A 21,102-nucleotide genomic window follows, 5' to 3' on the forward strand; every position below is an offset into this window, starting at 1 on the left:
CGCCGACCGATTTCAGTCCGCCAGCGAACGTTGTTGCGATCACAACGTCTCAGTTCTCAGTTTCTTCGCTTCGCTTTGCTGCTTAGCTTCAGATTCTCAATTCTCCAGATTCTCCGGCTCAGATTCTTCGCCGGCGCGCGTGTGTTTGTGTGTGTGTAGTGTTCGTGTGTGCTGGAGGTCGTGTCAGTGTGTTAGTGCTGCTGGCCCGTTGCTAAAATTATTATTTTTTTTAACGAACATTGTTCTTTTTTTTACTGTGCCTTCCAAACTGGTTGCTGCTCTTTTAACTGTGTATTTGTGCAGCAGCAGTAGCAGTAGCAAGAAGAAGCAGCAGACAAATCTAGCTGCGGAAGAAGCGGAAGAAGAAGAAGCAGAAGACGCAGAAGATCACAGATCAAAGAAGAAGAAGACGACGAAGAAGAAGAATAGTAGCAACTGTAGATTGTTGTAATTAATTCTATTCGGGGATTGGATTTTCGGTTGATAAAACTCGAAATATAACCGAAAAAGAGACCGATTTCAAAACAGGAATCCGGAATATAAATACACCATAATGCCCTGCTCGGCCGTAACACTATCTATAGCGACGATCTGCGCGATCATCGCCACCGCCCTCCTGGCGATCGCCTTCTCCACGGATAATTGGCTGCACTACGATGTCTGGCGCAACCAGATACAGGTGAGTCTTCAGTTTGGCGTCTTCTGTTTGGCGTCTTCAGTTTGGCGTCTTCTGTTTGGCGTCTTCAGTTTGGCGTCTTGGCAGCCAAGGCCCGCTACCAAAAAAAAGTGGGGGCTACGAATTGAATTAAACCAAGGCCCAACTGCTCGGAATACATAATCAGCCAGACCCAGAGCCACCGAAAAATACGGTGCATCTGCGACTGCGTGGCAGAAGCAGAAGCAGAAGCCGCAGCCAACACCGAAGACTCTGCTTCTGCCGCTTAAAACGGAGCTTAAACTCCGGTTACGAACTCCGCACATTGGGTCAAATGATATAGCAAAATTTGAGTTAATTGGGGGGGATTAGGCAACATCTTAAGAAATCTAGCAAAACGTCGGGTTCAAAGTCATGCCACTGAAAGAACAGCTCATCTAGTCATAAGACTGATAAGTGTCTTAAGGTGTTTGATGTGAAGAATTATCGGTAAAAATTTAATATGCAAATGTATTCGAATTTTAATACCATGGTAAATCTTTATTTTCTTAATAAAAGTGTTGTTTTAGGAGTAGTTCAATATAGTGAAAATGTGAAATATACAAAAATATATGAATCATAAAATAAATGTACTTAAATATACAAATATCTGAAATTAAAAATCATTTAATGATGAAATGTAACGGATCTCTGTTTTCTAAAATTAGTAATATTCGTTGATCTTACTAGATTGCATAAAAAATATCGCCCGAAAAAGAAATGTGCTTTTATAGACCTTAACATTGTTGTTTTAGGATCTAAAAATGCAAAAACAATAAGGTCCATGTATCTATTAAGAAATCAAATTTAAATCTTCTCATATATATATATATATATATTACTTTGAAATACAAAATATGGAGTACCTTTGAGAGTGATAACTCATTGTGGATCTTAGAAATTCTTTCGTAATCTGAGGTCTCTCTTCTAAGAACAATAACCAAGGCGATGCTTAGATAAACAAGATAATTGGGATGCACTTGTAGGCGTTTGTGCATTGCAAACAGGTGTGTGTGGCCCACTGTGCGGAAAGAGGAGGGGAAAAGGGAGGAAGGGAGAAAGAGAGAAGGGGAGGAGGAAGAGAGGCAGCAACAAAGGCAACAGCAACAAACGGTGGTAACAGTAACAGTTGCTCGTTTTGTGCTTGGCCAAAAGAAAATAAGGGCAAGGCGGAGAAGAAGAAAGGTCGAAAGCAAACACGCCAACAACTGGCATTGGAACGTAGTGGCTGGGGGGGAGGGGTGTGAGGGGGAGTTGGAAAGAGGGGGCGGGTAAAAGGGGGAGGGTGGGCAACGGCCGTTAACGTTAAAACTTTCTACGCGAGCGCTTAGCCAAGCCAAACGCGATGAATGGAGAAGCGAAAAAAGAAGAAGAGCCCAGTCAGAAGAAGAAGAGATGGAGAAGAGGAGTAGGAAACACTATCACCAACACCAGCACAATTTCACATTTTATACACTGCAAAAACAGTCAAACTTCTGTTAGCCAATCGCTGCTTTTGCTTTTTAAATCCTTTGATCTTTGGATGCAATCGATTTTGTGCCGTTCTATTAAGGTTAATCTTTTCAACAGATGTTGAAAAATATCTGAAGTTCCCAAAAAGATAGGTATTTCTTGCGCATTTTCTAAAAAAAATCTTATGGAACATTGAATTCTTAATGTAAAAAAAAGCCTACAAACTAATAAGTCACTCAACAATAATTTTGTCCTTGGTATTTGTTGTAAATTGATTTGTTCTTTAAAAACCTAACTTAGAACTGACCTTTCAAGTTGAATTTTGGTTTTAGTGAGTAATTTTCAATATCTGTTATATGCAATTCTAAAACAAATTTACTTGCTTTCCAAATAAGGTTAAGTTTGTCTTGAAGAGGTGCCACTGTAGAAAAACTAACTCCGAATTAGAGGTGCAACCGAAAGAGAGGGAAAAACTTTAGACACGAGAGAGATATAGCTATACATAAGTATTTGTAAAGGTAATACGGAGATTGTTTGAGTGTGAGTGCGCATACCATTCATACCAAAACAAGTTACCTAAAAAAAAAATCACAATAAAAACAGCTAAAGAAGAGGAAGAAAACGACTCAAAGTGTGCTGAAAATATTTGCACGTTTTTGACTTTGGGGCTCCGGGTGAAGTTGTCGCCTAATCCGAAAGTTTCAATGGAATCGAGGGAACGATAATTACGGTGAGATCTGCTGGTGGATCGGATTAAATCTCTCCCTGCGTCGAAGTGTTTAACAAAATGTTTAGGGCACTCATAAAGCCATTAGAACTAATAGTAGCAGAAGGGAATTCGTTTGCCTTGATCTCCCTCATTTTGGGTCATCGTCCCCAACTCTTTATTTACGTTTCGTCCCTTCTCCCTTTTCCCTTTTCCCTTCCCTCTTCTTTTCTTTTTTTAATTTCCGCCCTTAGAAGCGACTTTGAAAAAACCGCTCAGGTGCAACAGGTAATTTAAGATGGGCTACCTGTACAGGAAACCATCGAAAGAACCTGCAATCTTATGAAGTGCATCCCCAGTGGAGTGGAAATTAAATACTAAGATCGATTATAAACGGTCCTCATAATGGAAATCCTTCTGGGATGCCGCAGCATACTGAGAATATTAACCATTTCGTTGCTTATCGAATAACAATCATTTTTCTTTAGAAGAAAACATGAAGTCATTAAGCCAAAAACCTTATACCGCCTAATTGCAATTACACAGTTTGGTAGCATTTCTAAAAAAAAATTAAATGGTCGCTTATAATAATTGAAAATCTTAGTTCCTTTATGGATGGAATATAGCAAATAGCTAACTCTTTTCGAGATTAAAAATAATATTCTTTTGCATTTATTAAGATAAAATATACTATATCTCCTGGCAGTTAATTAATTTTAAACATTTATTTGACTTTCTATTGTCATCCTGTTATTAACTTTTGATACCAACTCGAAATATATTTTTCCTTCCTCTGTATTTATATTTAGTTTACTTCATCTTACTCTTAGCAAAGTTCAGGCATTTGAACGCTAATGTCCCTATCTACCAATGGCTTTCCCCCACCGACCCTGCTGCTTCTCCTTTGGTCAATATCTTCGAGGTACCCGTACTGGCTGGCATGCCAAAGCCATATCGCTTTTTGTTTTGTCTTAGGCCAAACCATTTGGCTTTGGCTATGGGGTTTTGTATCGTATCCACGCCTTTATAGCCGAAATCCCCCCTCTCAGATCCCCATCAAACTGGTTTTCGAGTTGAGTTTTCACTCGTTTCACGTTTTCGAGACAACCACAACGACGACGACTCAAAATTGGTATGCGGCTAGTTGGCCGGTTTGCTTTGCCACTTCGCTTTTTGGCCCTAACTCGCAGTTGTTGTTTCTCCCCGGGCGGAGGGGTGATGGTGGGTTTTGGGGGTTTGGGATCCCCGGGCACCCAAACCCAATTGATGAAACTGCGCTTTGGCCGCGTCTTTAACTCCAAACGGCGTTCGTTGCTCGATAGGTGAAAAGAGAAAACCCTTTTCCCCACGCTGCAATAAAATCGAATATAATATCAGATTAAAGCCTTTTAGAAAAAATCAAATAATACCTTAAAATATATATGCTAAAAAATACTTGTTTGATCTATTTTAGCAAGTCAAATACATTCTTTTAATTTATTTGCTAATGATAATATTATATAAATAGAAAGTATTCATATACAAATAGTTAAATAAATATTAATATTAAAAATTCATTTTGTACAAAATATCAGAAGTAATTCATGTTCAATTTTGGTAATGAGTTTAAGAAAACTGTTAAAATATGTGTTACTAGGAATACCCAATTACAAAAAAAAAACGTAAAGAAGTAGTTTGACTTTAAAAAAATGTGGTTTTTATTTCGAAAACATATTTAGGTTGTACAGCAGTCCCTTTTTGTTTGATATTCACTGAAAGCCAAATAAAACTCTGATTCTTGACAAATATTGTAAGTTTATATATATTTATATATATATTGGTTATAGGGAATTTCTAGCTTTAACGAATTGTGTATGATACTTTAACAAGCAGACTTACATTTTATTTTAAAACAATTTTTGGTCGCATAGGAACGGCTTAAAAAGTGAAAAGCTCCTAATAATTCCTCATTTTGTGTAATATATATTTTTTTCTGTGGATATATGCACTCCATACCTTTGTCTCCCTCGCTTCTGTCTTCGATTTCATTAAAAAAAACCGTCTCACTTTGGGCAATGCAATGCCGACGACGACAAAAAACTGAAAATACAAAATAAGAAATATAATGAAAAGAGGCAGAAAAACAAAAAAAAGCGAACCCAAAACCGAAGTCAAATCAAATATCAAATGAAAAGCTGCTGCTGCCTGTTGTTCAGTTGTCTTGTTATTTTAGTTTTTAGTTTTTCACTTGGCTCTTTCCAGTTGGCCGTTTTCCCTGCCATTTGGTGGCGATGAATGAATATCGTGCTGGGCCTTAACGCTTAGTAAGCGCTTTGTCGAGAGAAAGACGAAACACATGTTAATTCGCGATGTGAAATTAATTATTTTCAACTGGGGTTGCGCATACGCCGTGTGTGACAGAAGATTTCTTTTCACCACCTTTTTTTTCTCGCTGGCGTTTTTACTGAAGTGGAACCCATTTCATTTCTCCAAATGTATTGACGCCACCGTTGAGTGTTTAATTTATTATTTTATTGCTGACATCATGTGAAATTCCAAATCGGTTAATCAGCACTTGGCCATATTCCCGCGATTGGCTTAAATTAGCATAAATTGAATTGCATTTGGCCCGGAGCGACGAGAATTTCAGCCAGAGCGATTAGAAATTGATTTGATGTTTAGCCTGGGAGAATTCTGGGAAGAAACGTTGATTATCGGGGACTGTTTCCGGCTTAAAACTGTTTTCTTCTGGCGGAAGAAGAACTCAAAATTGTTTAGTGAAATTCAAAGAACTCAATTTGTTTCCATTTTTTCTTATTGAAAAATTGAGTATAGAACTAGAAAACTTCTTTTACAAAGATAACTTATAAAAGTTTTGGAAATAAACAAATTATTAGATCATTATAACTATCACATACAAAACGAGGCTTAGAAACACCTATGAATAGTTATTTTTCCCCGAAGCACACATACGTTTATCGAAAAATCAGGTCCCGGCAATTGAAAATTAAGGCTATACGAAATTTAATTTCTTCGCAATTATCCGCATGCGAGATTCTTGGGTCTCGAAGATCTCTGCATCCGAGGTCTCTTATAATGGAGACCGCTTGAGCGTGCGATTCAAAACGCTTTCGCTTCCCATCCAAAAAAAAATAAAATAAAATAAAAAACAAAATAAATGGTAGGAAAAAAAACGGCAAGAGCAAACAAAGTTTCAAACGATAATCGTGTACGTTTTTTTTTTTGATTCGCTACTTCACTCAATAAACAAATCATTTGATTTCAATCGGTTTCAGGTTTCTGCGCCCATTTACGCTTCTCGCTACTATTATTACTTTTATTCATTATCACTTTTCATCCACAAATGTGGCGACTTCCGTGTCGCGTTGAGTCGAGTCTTCTATAAAAATTTACAAAAAATATAATGGGGCTTCTTTGGGGGCTGTAATTGCGATCTGGCAATCTGTGTGGGCCAAAGTACGCATACGAGTGTCAAGAATGCGATGTGGAATTGAAATACCTCAGCGATCTTCCCTCAATGTCGCGCTCCCACGACCTTTTTTTTCGACAAATCGAGAAACCAGTAAAGAAACATTCACAGAAATAGAGAAACCAGTTGTTCGGCGACTAAAATTGATGTCTGTGCATTGGAATTGTTGCAAACTGTATTTTTGTTTTGTATTGTCTTAGGTGCAGTGTGTTATAAATTATTCATTAAATGCTGCACCGCAAGAAATAAGGCTAAGAATAAGTCATTCGATGAAATTCAAGACAAAGACAATTATTTTAATCTGTATCTGTTTTTACAAGTGCTTGAATAGCACGCAAAGTAATTTTTAAGTAATAGAAGTAAGAAAATGTGAATACTTTATGTGAATACAAATATTTTAATTTAATATGTTTTTTTTTACCAGTGTAATTATTCACGTTTTTGGAAAATAAAATTCCAAATTAGGTATTATCTGAACTCTGTGAATAAAAAAAAAGACTATCAATTTCACCTGTCTCAAATTTAATTTATTTTCTTAACACTTATCCGAATAATATGACACAATAGAATGCATTTTTGGTGGCAAGAAATGCCAAATAGATGACTAATTGTTGTGATATTTGTTCCCAGTGGTGGTGGGTGTAATAAATATACAACCACACCCCCGGGGACTGCAAATTCCGCTGGTGGGCAACATTTGATCGGCCTTGACTTCAGCCCGTTTAGCCAGTGCTTTTCAGTTTTTTGGTGGGGTGAGGGGGTTTTGGAGTAACTTGGTCCAGCTGCTGGCATCCTGCTCTCAAGAACCGATCCAGTTTGCCACTCTCTGGGGGGCTTTATCTGGTTTTATCCGAGCGGCCCCACAATGCCCCGACTTACACATGTTGCCCGATTGGCTAATCACCGACATCCGTCGTCGGCAGTCGAGGGGTACGAAACGGGATGAAGGGGTACCCGTGGGTCTAGTTTTGGTCTGCACCGGGGCCCCAAACTAGTTTCGCATGTGCTGCTCCGGCCCGGGTGTCATAAAAATATTTGTGCCTCGCCGCCATTTGTCCAACTGAGCCACTGAGCTCTGGAAACCGAGGAAACTGAGGCAACCACTGAACCACCGAACCACTAAGCCACTGAACCACCAAACCACCAAACCACCAAACCAAGTGCCAAGTGGTTGCAGTTGGCTGTACGCAAGTGTTTCCGCAGATCTACCAATCGATTGGAATTTCTTCATAAAGCAAACCTGAATCATAGCAATGGCAAACTGAGTTAATTCTGATCATATATATGTAGATATCTGTTCAGAGACACTTTTTGAAACATCATCTTATCTTTGCTTATACTAAAGTAAACAAGTAAGCAAAATTTAAAAAATTAAAACAAATTCAACTTAAATATGTTATCCATGGAACAGGACAGGAACAGCAAAGCTTATAGTTGGTCATATCGTTATCCACAGAAACTAGCTCACGGAAGTATTGGGACATGGCATGATGCTCATTCTCTGGGCAGTAAAATTAATCGGTAGAGAATGCAACCGATTCCAGTCGATGGCTTTAAAGATCTGCAGCTTCATTTAACGGATTAGATTACTTATGTTTATTTGTACAAACACAAGTATTACACAAAAAGCAGACGTTTTTGTGGACTCTTTCATCGCCTTTATTTAAAATGAACGCTGTTTTCAGTTTAGATATATTACTTGTTGTCCGAATAGTTAGATTGTTAGGGTAATTTACAATTTTTAAGTCGAGTCATGCTGATTTTTGAGTCAATTCACCGAAAACCTGATCGAGTTCTACGCACTCAGAGAAGCCAAGCTGCAGTTCCATGTTAAAAATATATAATAATCAGCTAAATTAGATTGTTAGAATATTATCAGCTTACAGGTTGTATCAAAGAATTTATCGTTACAAGTGAAATTAAATAAATGTCTTTAAGAAACTTCCCATTTGTTTTAACTTTATAGAAAATGAAATGTAATTAAAATGCATATCAAACAAATAATCAGTTAAAACAAAGTGAAGATTTAAGCCAAGCTTTTCTCAGAAATGAGTGGTAAATAATGGTTTAGTGGGATAATCTTTTCAGTAACAAATTAAGACTTTTTGGCGGCGATATGGCAGAGTCTTTCATAATGGACTTTCTTTCATATGCTCGATGGGTAATTTCATTGAAGAAAGTTTTTGTGTTGAGCTGAAGATAAAATCGTATTGATTTGGGTTAACAATAAAATGCATTGTATTATCGTTAGGCGATCGGATCAAAATTCCCCCGGGCTGCAGAAAAAGTTGGACACGTTTAAATGATTTTAAGATCTTGGTAGATCGAAACGTTATATGATATTAATAAGATAATTTGTAGTTTATTTTCCATTTTGCCTTATGCACTGGGCAATCGACGATCACCAATCAACCTTGAAGCAATTTTCGCATTACAGTTTTGTTCGCAATCAATATCTCGCCATGCATAACCCTACAGCCACATGGATATATGTATATAGTATGCCGCATTAATCCAGCTAACCAACCGACTATTCGAATCGCTCTCGTTTTCCACCTACGCTGTAGGATGAGTCCGAGTTCGCGTCTGAGGCTGGGGCTGGTACACACGACTGATTACCGATTTCTTCACATTTCTCGACAATATCTCTCACAGCAGTTTTCGTTCACAGCCGAATGCATTTCTAATCCAGCTCAGCCTCAGCCCCCTTCCTCTTTGAATGCTGGACAATTTGTTAGATATATACAAGCTGTCGATATATATATTTATATATATGAATTACAAGTCTGAGGCCCTTAATTGCCCAAGACTTTCATAAGAAAGTTACAAAATTAATCCGCTGAAGAGGCGCTAATAAAGAGGGGTCTGTGATATCTTTATTTTTGTTTTTTTTCGTTTTGGGACCGAGTCAAGCGAAAACATTTCACAAGAGTGGTTGAGTGGCGAGTAGAAAATGGAAATGGAAAAAGAAATGGAAATGGAAATGGAAGGTGGAACGCCCTAACCAGTTCACGGTGCCCTAACCATAGTCTCCAGACGAGGGTTACGCAAGCGAAAATCTTTTTCCAACAAGCCACCAATTTACATAAGCCCTCGATCCGATATATATACACATACAAATAATAAACAATCAAAAAAACCGAAAACTGTTTTCGATATGAGCCTGAGCCTGAGCCTGGACCTGGGCGATGAACCCCCTTCGGCAGCCCCTCGTTTTTGGTATTTCCCATTGTTGTTTAAGTACCGGACATATCGTACAGTAAAACACGTTTTTCGACTTGGCATTTCTTTTCCCCTTATGAAAATGCATGGCTGTAATGAAGAAAAACTCGTCTCCTCTCGTCTCGTCTCATCCCGTTCCGTTCCGTTCCGTCTCTGTGCGATTTCCCTCGCCACTTGGGAAGGTGGAAAAGCCAACGATCATCCGCGTAAACCGAAATCGTAGAATTTCTGGCAAACTGCCAAAACGTGAGGAACGTGATATCACTCGGAATAGTCGGATTTCACTCGGATAGTTCGGATTGCACGCAGAGAAATTGGAGGGGGGGCAGGAATCGAAATGTTAGACAGCACTACGTGGAATTCTATAATGCTCAAAACACGGTTCACGATTTAATGAGTAAAAGTTGGCAGAAGACTGAATGGTGATTTAATCAAATGCGTCATATTGCAATTCATTTTAAGATCACATTTCGGGGGTCTTAAATAAAGATGACATTATATAATTTTGAGTAAACGGTGTCAGATGATTAATGCGATTATATAAAAGAATCACTTTATTCATAAGCAAGTCGCTAAAAGATCTTTTATTTTAATATTTATTTTTTTTTAAAGAAAACTGAAGTTATTCTTGTTTTGATTATACAGACAGCTTACTTATATGCTTAGATCTTACGTTAGGAAAAGAGAGTTCTCATTATTAATTTAAAAATATATATTCCTTGTTTATGAAAGGTAAACCATTTGATCAAATCAATATTTATGTTTTATTAATTCAGCTTAAAGATAAATCTCTTAACCCACAAACGCTTTTAATCAGAATTTCGTTCAACCGATTTCTTACTTAAAAAGCTAGTTCATTCTGCGTAGTGAGTTAAGTGTCAATATCAAAACATTTTCCTACTTGAGGTGAAGATCATATTTACTCAAAAGATAGATCACTTAATTATCAGATTAACACTCACCTTACTTACCCAAAAGCCATTGGGCTCAAGGTCTGTACATTAACTGAGTTACCAAACGATCTCAACCGAGATGCGACCCCCTGATGACAATGATCAGTTAGAGATCGTTAATGCCGGGTAACTTACAGCCAAGAAACGCACTGTATTATGCATTATGCACACCACTTAAGCCTAGCGAACCTTGGGCCGTAAACTCGCTCTCGAGAATTGCTCAACCCAGCAGCTAAAAACCAAAAAATACAATGAGAAACCGCGGAACGTGTTTAAAATGCCACTCGATCTGATACGATGGCTATATAGCATATAGCATACGGCATATGTATACCCATATACCATCCCTTTTAGCCCACGCCATCCGAACATCCGTATATCGTTAAGATGACCGGATGATGATGATGATCGACTTCGGCTTTCAATGCGGTTCAATGCTGACTGTCTGTTTTTCTCACTGCGATTGCGATTGTTATTGTTAATTATTTACTGCGATTGTGATTGGAGTCTGAGGCGAGGTAGTTGAACAAATTATCAAGAGACGCCCACCAGGGGCGGAAACGGGTTTATTAATGAGCATATAGAAAATCTGGCCGACTGCCAATTTCGATTGAATAACAATTGGCTGTGAGCTTGAGTTTTGACATTAACTCTAGGCGTTAATCCCTTAAGAAGGTTAACTCATAAGCTGCACGAAATCAAGTGCTAAATAAGCATATTTATCAATCTTATCAATTTGTATAGGGTAAACAGTTTTAAATGTTTCTTTTTGTTTGTATTTAACAACATCAAGACACCTTATATTCAATTCTTCATTTCTGTTTTCTTTTCAAGTACTTCAAACTTTAAATTTTGTATATAGCGTATAAATAAAAAATCATTCATCACTCAAAATGATTCAACTGACATTATTATATTGGTTTGCTCAATTTGAAATTAATGGATTTTATGATTTACAAAAATATAGTACATCTTAATAATTTGTGTGTTTTCCTTATTAATTTACAGTCCTTTGCCGCCAAGCATTCGGATGCAGAGTCCCTTTTGCACAACATGAACGTGAAGTACTATTACTACACGAGGACACGAGGTCTCTTCCGGATTTGCTATCCCAAGGAGCGGCCGCCGGCTTCAGCGGGTGAGTAATGGACTTAGTAAACTATTTGATATAGGATATAACAATTTATGGTCTCCCCGATTTGCGTAGTGCCCACCTATCTGTCGCCAATCGAGACGCACTGCTCGAACATCGACTACTTCCCGCAGGCGGAGGACGAGAAGATCGCCAACGAGGACGCCACCTCGCGCCTCCATTTGGCCCGATCCTGCATTGCCCTGTTCATCATCAGCTTCGTGACCATCTTCTGTGCCTTCTGGACCGGCCTCTCCGGCTGTTGGAAGCGCTCCTCGGGCGCCATCACGGCCACCTCGATCCTGCTGCTAGTCACCTGCCTCCTGGCCGCCGGCGCCATGGGTCTCTGGCACACCGTCGAGTTCTTCGAGAAGGAGAAGGTCGTCGGCGAGGACTACTTCCAGCAGTGGAACACGGTATGTATCCATATATTGATATTCCTGAGGATCCTTTAGGATCTCAATTTTAGGTTTAAAAATGAGTTGTTTAAAAAATTTAAATTTGTATGTTGTTCTTCAAGTACATATAATTTTATTATTTATTTATTATTTCATTTCTTTTGACTTAAAATTACTTCAGAAGCAATGGCCTAGAACTATCCCTTTAAAAAACATGTAATATTTCAAAATGTATTTAGTCTTTTAATCCTTATTTAAAAATCAGTTTTTACAGAAAAATCAATTTAAATTATATTTTTAAAAAGTTTTAAGTTCTGATTGAAAATAGCATGTTAACATTAACTTTTATTTCTTATTTTCCAATAATAGTGCACCAATAATAATAACATATAGTTTTAATTTAAGAGGCGTCTAAAAAAAATAAGGCAGCTAGTTATATATATATTAAAAAGCCTATGATTTGTATTATAATTTTGTGACTGAAATTTTAATTTTGATACTTTCGAAACGATAGATTTTTTATCCTGAGCATTTTCTATTGCTTAAAATGACTTCAGCAACATAAGCCAAGAAACGTCCCTTTAAATATGTAACAATCAGAAATGTATTTATTATTATTACGAAGGGATTCACAACCAATAGTTTAGAATTGTAGCAATAGTTTTGCTTACATGACAATTTTTGTTCGGAGGAATACAATTTTCGTATTTTGACCTTTTCAAAACAAATGCTAATTTGTGTTTTACTTACTTGAATGTTTTGTTTCAGGTCCTGCGCGACAACACGAAGATTGCCTACGACTGGTCGTACATCGTGGCCTGGGCAGGAATCGGAACCTGTCTCCTGGCGGCCATCCTCTTGTCGGGAGCGGCTGTTTGTCTGCGCAACGAGCGGGAAAAGGAGGAGCAGCTGAACCTGCAGTACCTGATGCCAGGTGGGATTGGAAGCAGCAGTTTTGCGATCATACAATGTTACTAATTACAACCCATTTCCATATCCATTTGCAGTCTACTCGCAGAAGCAGCCACCCTATCCGCCGTACGCCAACTATGCCCAGCCGCAGATTTACCCAGGACCCTATTATCATGGCTCGCAGTACGGCCCCTATAACTACTAGGGACTGCTATCAGATACAAAGCCAGAGCAATCAGCAATGGAAGCCGAGGAAAACCAGCTTGAATCGAATAGAAAAACCCTCTGCGAGCAATATCAGCATAGAAATCACAAATGACCAGGAGGGAAATGACCTGGTTCTCCAACAACCCCTCCCCAGTAATCAAGAAACTTGGCGATCAAATAGAGCAACCGCTAACGAAATCTTAAATTGCACTCTGACAATGACAATAATATAAAGCATTAATTTTTTTTTTACGAGAATTTAGCTTGTAGTCTATATAGAGCTATAAAAATATGCTTGTATGTATAACTGATAGTGGGACTTGAGTCAAAGTTGCGTCCAAGTTTTTGGTGCGCAAATTAGTTTCGGGTATTTTTGCGAAACAAATATCTTAGAATGAGTATATGGTTGGATATATATGTTGACCACGGCGAGATGGCGAATAAAAGACGGAACAATAAAGAGTTAATTTATTGTAGCACGTAACGTACATGTAGCGTATCTAAAATAATAATAATAAACAAAATATGTATGTATCTAAGCTAAAGTTTCATTGTACAATGTATATGAATGTAATAATGCGCGACAAGCTTCAAATTGTCTTCCAAGTATAGTGCATATTGTATGTAGAGCTGTACGTTTAATAAATAAAAGTTTCTTACGTTAAAATGTTATGTTTTCTCTATTTGGCGGGTATGGGGCATTTCCTTAAAATTTTTGGCCGACGATTGGGTTTTTTTTTATTGTGAGCATGTTTTAATAGCCATGAGAAAGTATAAAGCTTTTTAATCAGAGAAAAATATAATTGTTTTCAAGATTTGCTATTAATCGTTTGACATGAAGAACATGTTTTATTGATTCTATCTCCAGAAATAACATTGTGTAAAAAGTTTAAGAAAAATATATTTTCCTCACAGTTTTTGATATTTCTTGTGATGATAACAAACAACTTAACTATTTTATATTCTGACGGCCTTATGACTATTAAGACAATTTTAGATCAAATTAATTTACGTTATTTTCTAGAAGTCTTACTTTTGTTGTTGTGATTAAAATGTAAAGTGTATTGACTTTATTTCTAAAATTATTGTTTGGTGGCTTCCCAATAATAACAATAATAATAATAATAAGTAATTGATTTAGTTTATGATTTAAATTTTTGGCGGCATACTTGTAGTGTGCCCATACGTTGTTATATAATAATACCAAACTAATCATAATACTACGTCAAAAGTAGTACCATATTTTTAGGAATTCCACTGAATATGGACAACCGATAACGATAACCGATAGATATATATGTACATGTCAATTTTAATAAACAAATCCGCACGAATAACAACAAAATGAGCGGCGAAAAGGCCGAGAAGGCCAAGATCAGTGCCCAAATCAAGCATGTGCCCAAGGACGCCCAGGTGATCATGTCGATTTTGAAGGAGCTGAACATCCAGGAGTACGAGCCACGCGTGGTCAACCAGATGCTCGAGTTCACCTTCCGTAAGAGTCGCAGAATTGGATGAATTCCGTTGAATATACTTAATAATGGTGTATGCATTTCAGGCTACGTCACTTGCATCCTGGACGACGCGAAGGTGTATGCCAACCATGCACGCAAAAAGACCATCGACATGGACGACGTGCGCCTGGCCACCGAGATGACGCTGGACAAGAGCTTCACCGGGCCTCCGGCGCGTCATGTTCTGGCCAAGGTGGCCGACGTGCGCAACGGCATGCCCCTGCCGCCCATCAAGCCGCACTGCGGTCTCCGGCTGCCGCCCGACCGCTACTGCCTCACCGGCGTCAACTACAAGCTGCGGGCCACCAACCAGCCCAAAAAGATGACCAAGTCGGCGGTGGAGGGACGGCCGCTGAAGACCGTCGTCAAGCCTGTGTCCAGTGCCAATGGGCCGAAGCGGGCCCACTCCGTGGTGGCCAAGCAACAGGTGGTGACCATTCCCAAGCCCGTCATCAAGTTCACCACCACCACGACCACGAAAACGGTGACCAACTCCGGGGGATCAGGCGGCGGTGGAACTGGTATGGATGTCAAGAGCGAGCCCAGTGGAACCGGAGGAGATCTCAAGATGGACGTGGACAGTGATGCAGCGGCCGTGGGCAGCATCGCCAGTGGATCTGGATCGGGATCTGGAAATGCCGGAGGGGCAGGCGGATCTGGATCCTCCGGCGTTGGAATGGCCGTCAAGCGGGAGCGCGAGGAGGAGGAGTTTGAGTTTGTAGCCAACTAGCGGAGCGAACAGATTAACCTTAAATATATTTTCAATACCATACCCAAAAGCATTAGAATTTGATTGGGTATTTCTGGGGGGTAATAATTGTTTTTATTTCCGAAATTCGAACTAATATGCATGTTCCATTCTAAAATTTGCATTTGGAAGCCTAAGTATAAATGCTTAGATAGTCCAAAGAAAGTTATACGTTTTATAGAAAACGCAGGATGAACCTCGACACAAAAACAGAAAAGCAGATGATGTTCGTTCTCAAAAAAAATGAATAAGAATTATATATATGAATGCAATTATCAGCTGTTTAAATTAAATATAAAATATATTTTAAACTTCAGACGCTAACAAAAGTATAAAGAATATTTTGAGAGTATAATCATTTTAGAGCCAAAATGATGCAGCAGCCGAGGTCCATGATCTGCAGGTACTCGGAACCGCCATCCTGCAGCCGGAAGCAGCATTCCTAAGGGATACAAGACAGACCAGTTAGGAAGTATAAACAGAATAGGGTTACATAGCTACAACGTACACCGAGCTTATCGCAGATCTTGGCCTTTTGCGGATCATTCAGCCCCGGATGGTGGACAATGTACTCGACAAACTGCTCCATCATCTGGCCAACGCTGTAGGCGGAGAAGCCGATCTCCCGCACAAACTGCTCCAGGCGCTCGTAGTTCCCCGAGCGACACACCTCGAGGTAGTCGTCCAGATAGTAATCCGGTATAACGCCCGACATCTCGAACAGATCGGCCGTGTTGATGACATGTTCGGGGCCCTTCAAGCGGTAGCACGACTGCAGGGTGGTAATGGCCCGGCGCAGATCTCCGCCAGAAATCTTAACAATGGACTTATAGGCATCCTCCTCGATCTTGACGCCCTCCATCTCGCAAATGTGCTGCAGACGGGCAATCACCTTGTCGTCGCCCAGGGCCTTGAAGCGGAACTTGGAGCAGCGCGAAGTAATGGGCACAATGATCCTGGAGACATAGTTGCAGATCAGGCAGAAGCGGGTGCTACGGCTCTCCTTTTCCATGGTGCGACGCAGTGCGGACTGAGCGGCATGGGTCATCGAGTCGGCCTCGTCCAGAATGATGATCTTGAAGGGCGGACACGGTCTGCCGTCCGGACGCACACTGCTGGCCGAGAGCTGCGAGAAGTTCTTGATTTTGGTGCGCACCACATTGATGCCCCGCTCGTCGGAGGCGTTCAGCTCCAGGATGCGATCCTTGAACATGTCCCCAAAGATCTGCCGGCCGGCCGCCAAGATTGTACTGGTTTTGCCGGTGCCGGGAGGTCCGTAGAGCAGCATATTGGGCAGATCCCCGCCCTCGACGCACTTGCGCAGCACGGCCACCACCTCGGACTGCTCCACCACATCGTCCACGTTGCGCGGGCGGCTAAATGATTCAGTTATGAAGGATTTTAGCCACTTTATTCAGCATGTGCTTCGCTTTTGAAGTGCCGGCAACTCACTATTTCTCCACCCAAGGTGCCGGCGGCTTGCGTCGCTCCACCGGAGCTCCCTGACCCTTCTCGCCAGATCCCGCCGTCGATTTTCCCGTCTTCAGAAATGCCTGCATCTCGCAATTGACGAGTTGAAACCAAAAAAAAATTAAATATAAGTCGAGCAACAAGCAAAAGTTTGCCGCGTCCAGACCGCGCTCTTATCGATAAACTGTTATCGAGGCTTGCCAGGTTGCCGGGTGCAGGGTTGCCAGGCGGCGCTTGGCAACAGTACACTTAAGAAAAGTAGAATAACGTTTATAAATAAATTGTTTTTGTACAAATACGAACGATGCTTTTAGGGGATTGGCATGAGGTATATAATTTATGTTTGGATAAACTTTTAGATATTTTGTTTCTTGATTTATTCGCTTCTCCATGCACTTAAATTAGGCTTTGCTACTTATTTTGTAAAGTTCAATAGTTCATATTAAGTTCTTTTTGTTTCATATATTTTACAACAGAAGATCCAAAATGCAATATCCAAATTTTCCTGTCACTTAATGCGTTCGTTAAAGCTCAATCCTTAAAATATATATTTAAATATTGGTGATAGTAAAGAGGAAGTCTAATTTACAGGGCTGTATATATAATTACGATTTACATAAAATTGTTTGTATTTAGGAATAAAAATTCAATTTATGTATACATAACACAAGGTCAATAAAACCAACACAAAAACCAACACAATAAAAATTAAAAAGAATAATTTAATACAGATAATTTGTTGCTGTGTAGGAAACACGTTGCACTTCGCAACCCTGGCCTGCATCGCCACTGTTGCACACTGGCCCCTTGTGTTATTGTTTTTGTGGCCTTTTTTGTTTTATTGCGCTTAACTACTGGTTTTATACAATAGCCCCCACAATATCTGGCAGGATATAAATAGAGCGGCTTTCGCAGGCGGGTGGACAAACATGATAAGCCGCCCAGCGCGTGCCACCGAGTGTTTTATAAGAGCGCGATTTCGATTTCGATTTTGATTTTGATTTGCCATTGCCATTGTTGTTTGTTACGCCTCTTCCCACAAAAACCCACAACCAAAAAGAGCACACAAAACCTTGCCAAATCTTTGTTGTTATGTAAATGCACGGAAGCAGAACGTTGGACACAAAGGCACCATCATCATCATCATCATTATCCGCATCCGCCTCCGGATAATCCGCCATAGTCCGGGTGTCGCCCATTGGGACACAAAGCGAAAGGTCGGAGCACCCGCAAACATCACGCGATTGTGAAAGTTTCACCTGCCCAGAGTTTGTTTAGCGCTTGTTTACCTTTCGTATTGTGGAGTTATTGAGTGTTAACGTACCGTCTATTTTACAGATCATCCCACGGCTCGGAAATGGCCGCCAAGGCCGACGAATCCTCGCCAGCAGTTGCGCCCGGCGGCAGTAGTGCTCCCAGTCCCGTGCCCTCCAGTGGACGCCATCAGCTGCGCCCCGTAAAGTTCGACTATGCGGACTCCTTTGCCTGCACCTACATTGTGTCCGTGGTGGCCGCCTCCATCGCGGAACTGGCCACCTATCCCCTGGACCTGACCAAGACGCGTCTGCAGATCCAGGGTGAGGGAGCCGCAATCCCCGCGGGAAAATCCAATGTGAGTGGAACCCATAACTTCCTGATTCCTGCTTCCTGCTTGTCGTTCTTATCGTCTCCGGCTTTTGGTTATTCCCAATCCCGAACCCAGTTCCTAATTCCAATCATAGATTCCTCTGCTCACAAATTAATCCAAACATAGAACTGCCTACCCCTCTGATTTAACGCGATAAGAGTGCCAAATTTCCAATGTATTGCGAACGATAGATAAGGCAAATCGGAGTGGGCACGGCCATGCTGATAACACTTGGCTTTCGAGACGCTTTTGCAGGGCGTTTCGGTATCAGGCACAGCTTCATCTGTTACAGCTCCATTCCCTCCCACCTTGGTTCGCCCATTCACCACCACTACCACCACCACATCCGTAGGCGTAATCGTATACCCCATCCTGCTTTCCCATTTTTGTGTGGATCGATTTGAAACGAATCGTTCGTCATACGGACAATTCCTGGGCAATTTAGATAAGCTCTGTTTATGACTGAAAGAAAATAAGATAACGATGATAAACATAAATAGGTACTCATTTTAAACTTAATAAAATAATACAGTTTAGCTAATGACAGCAACAAACCTTTGCTACTTTAAAATGTATGAAATTAGTGACAACAAACAATGATTTTAAGTAAGAAAACGTATATAATTGTCAAGATAAAAGATTTGTAGATACAGATAATATTTTTTGACGACCTATTTTTGATTTTGTAAATATGTAAAAACGGTTTAAAGATACAGAATAAATTACTGTTTTTCCTATTAAAGATAATTGTATATTGTTTAGGTAGCTCAAATGTTTAAATGTTAAAATATTAAAAGCAATACAACTAAAATTTTAGAATATGGAATATAACTTTAGGTGCAAAGAAACGTGTTGTCTATTAAGAACTATAAGTGTACATATATATTATAGTTTAACATGTTCGTTACCTAAGTAAACATTGAACTAGTTAACTTTTTACTTAATCAAAATGTTATCCATTGGATAAAATGATAGAGGTAGCATATCGTTGGCATAAAAGCAGGTAATACATTGCACTTTAGAGATCGAACCAACCCACTGCCCAACCTTTTCCGTTTGTGTGTGCCTGTTCCATGTGAATCTTGTGTTTTTTTTCGGCCTGCAACAGATACAGATACTGATACAGATCCTACAATGAACCACCCACAATTACCGATTACCAACGATTACGATTACCATTACCAGATGCAATACCGCGGCATGGTGGCCACCGCCTTCGGAATTGCGCGCGAGGAGGGCGCCCTGAAGCTGTGGCAGGGCGTAACGCCGGCGCTCTACCGACACGTCGTCTATAGGTGGGCATTCCCAAAAATCCTCATTCCAGATCATCTAGATCATCGCCGCAGGCACAGCCACAACCACAGCCACAGCCACAGTCAATCTGCCAGCAGCTGTCCAGCTATCAGCTATCAACTATCAGCTATCAACTATCAGCTATCACCCATCAACGGCAGCAAATTCTAATCCGAGTTCTCCCTGTCCATCCGCAGCGGAGTGAGGATCTGCAGCTATGACCTGATGCGCAAGGAGTTCACTCAGAATGGCAGCCAGGCGCTGCCCGTTTGGAAGTCGGCGCTGTGTGGTGTCACCGCCGGCGCCGTTGCCCAGTGGCTGGCCTCGCCCGCTGACCTGGTCAAGGTGCAAATCCAAATGGAAGGCCGGCGACGGCTGATGGGCGAGCCGCCGAGGGTGCACTCCGCCGGCCACGCCTTCCGACAGATCGTCCAACGGGGCGGAGTGAAGGGCCTGTGGAAGGGCAGCATCCCAAATGTGCAGCGAGCGGCGTTGGTCAATCTGGGCGACCTAACCACATACGACACCATCAAGCACCTGATCATGGACCGCCTGCAGATGCCCGACTGCCACACGGTCCACGTGCTGGCCTCCGTTTGTGCCGGCTTTGTGGCGGCGATCATGGGCACGCCAGCGGATGTGGTAAAGACGCGCATCATGAACCAGCCCACCGACGAGAAGGGGCGGTGAGTAGAGCTGGATTAGAGCCATTCGAATCGCTATCCATCTATTGCTTTGCTTTGTTTTCCCACAGGGGCCTCCTGTACCGCGGATCTGTGGACTGTCTGCGCCAAACGGTGGCCAAGGAGGGCTTTGTGGCGCTGTACAAGGGCTTCCTGCCCTGCTGGATACGGATGGCACCATGGTCGCTCACCTTCTGGCTGTCCTTCGAGCAGATCCGCAAGATGATCGGCGCTTCTGGCTACTGAGCCACCGCTCCAGTTTATGTCTGGGGGTGTAAATGTGCATACGGGCTGAGGGATGTATGTATAGTGCAGTTCGTTCAAATTAACCCGCCAGAGAGTTGGTCCTGACCCTCTTTCCCGTGCCTGAATACCTTAAAGCGGCTTTTGCCCAAGCTTATAGCTCATGCTATGTCCAGTTTTAGTCTGTCATATGCCAGAGGGTTTTCCCCACTCAGTTCTTTGGGTTCCTTTCTCGTATCTTTTGTTATTGTTGTTGCCTTAAGAAAATCAAAAACCTTACAATAAAGCAAGAAACTTGTTATTTCAAAAAGATGGGTTACTTTTCTAAAGAGCCTTTTGAAATAGAAAGAGACAGACAGCAATGCTGGTGCTCTTCTTT

General features: G+C 40.8%; 4 protein-coding genes across 7 annotated transcripts; 3 read left to right on the forward strand and 1 right to left on the reverse strand.

The window, feature by feature from the left end:
• Window positions 1-13,812, forward strand: LOC108135437. The gene is made up of 5 exons (XM_017256178.2): window positions 1-679; window positions 11,505-11,634; window positions 11,704-12,044; window positions 12,795-12,960; window positions 13,034-13,812. The coding sequence occupies exons 1-5, from the start codon at window positions 554-556 to the stop codon at window positions 13,141-13,143; spliced, it is 873 nt and encodes a 290-aa protein (XP_017111667.1). The 5' UTR covers window positions 1-553; the 3' UTR covers window positions 13,144-13,812.
• Window positions 13,813-14,422: 610 nt separating this feature from the next.
• On the forward strand, window positions 14,423-15,438 carry LOC108135447 (transcription initiation factor TFIID subunit 9). The gene is made up of 2 exons (XM_017256190.1): window positions 14,423-14,640; window positions 14,704-15,438. The coding sequence occupies exons 1-2, from the start codon at window positions 14,490-14,492 to the stop codon at window positions 15,387-15,389; spliced, it is 837 nt and encodes a 278-aa protein (XP_017111679.1). The 5' UTR covers window positions 14,423-14,489; the 3' UTR covers window positions 15,390-15,438.
• A 251-nt stretch (window positions 15,439-15,689) lies between these two features.
• LOC108135446 (replication factor C subunit 4) lies at window positions 15,690-17,061 on the reverse strand. The gene is made up of 3 exons (XM_017256189.2): window positions 16,860-17,061; window positions 15,916-16,783; window positions 15,690-15,849 (listed from the first exon to the last, which is right to left on the reverse strand). Exons 1-3 carry the CDS (start codon window positions 16,964-16,966, stop codon window positions 15,763-15,765), a joined length of 1,062 nt encoding a protein of 353 aa, XP_017111678.1. The 5' UTR covers window positions 16,967-17,061; the 3' UTR covers window positions 15,690-15,762.
• Window positions 17,062-17,679: 618 nt separating this feature from the next.
• LOC108135424 (mitochondrial uncoupling protein 4) lies at window positions 17,680-21,033 on the forward strand. 4 transcript variants are annotated; one of them, XM_017256155.2, is made up of 5 exons: window positions 17,680-17,792; window positions 18,216-18,489; window positions 19,690-19,799; window positions 19,995-20,483; window positions 20,552-21,033. In XM_017256155.2, the coding sequence occupies exons 2-5, from the start codon at window positions 18,235-18,237 to the stop codon at window positions 20,724-20,726; spliced, it is 1,029 nt and encodes a 342-aa protein (XP_017111644.1). In that variant the 5' UTR covers window positions 17,680-17,792; window positions 18,216-18,234; the 3' UTR covers window positions 20,727-21,033. The 4 variants fall into 4 exon arrangements, with proteins under 4 accessions (XP_017111644.1, XP_017111642.1, XP_017111643.1 ...); XM_017256153.2 differs by having other exon boundaries at window positions 17,682-18,145; XM_017256154.2 differs by having other exon boundaries at window positions 17,682-18,094.
• The last annotated feature ends 69 nt before the right edge of the window (window positions 21,034-21,102 follow it).

Source organism: Drosophila elegans, unplaced genomic scaffold (assembly GCF_018152505.1).
Source record: "Drosophila elegans isolate 14027-0461.03 unplaced genomic scaffold, ASM1815250v1 contig_149, whole genome shotgun sequence".
NCBI classification, from domain to species: domain Eukaryota; kingdom Metazoa; phylum Arthropoda; class Insecta; order Diptera; family Drosophilidae; genus Drosophila; species Drosophila elegans.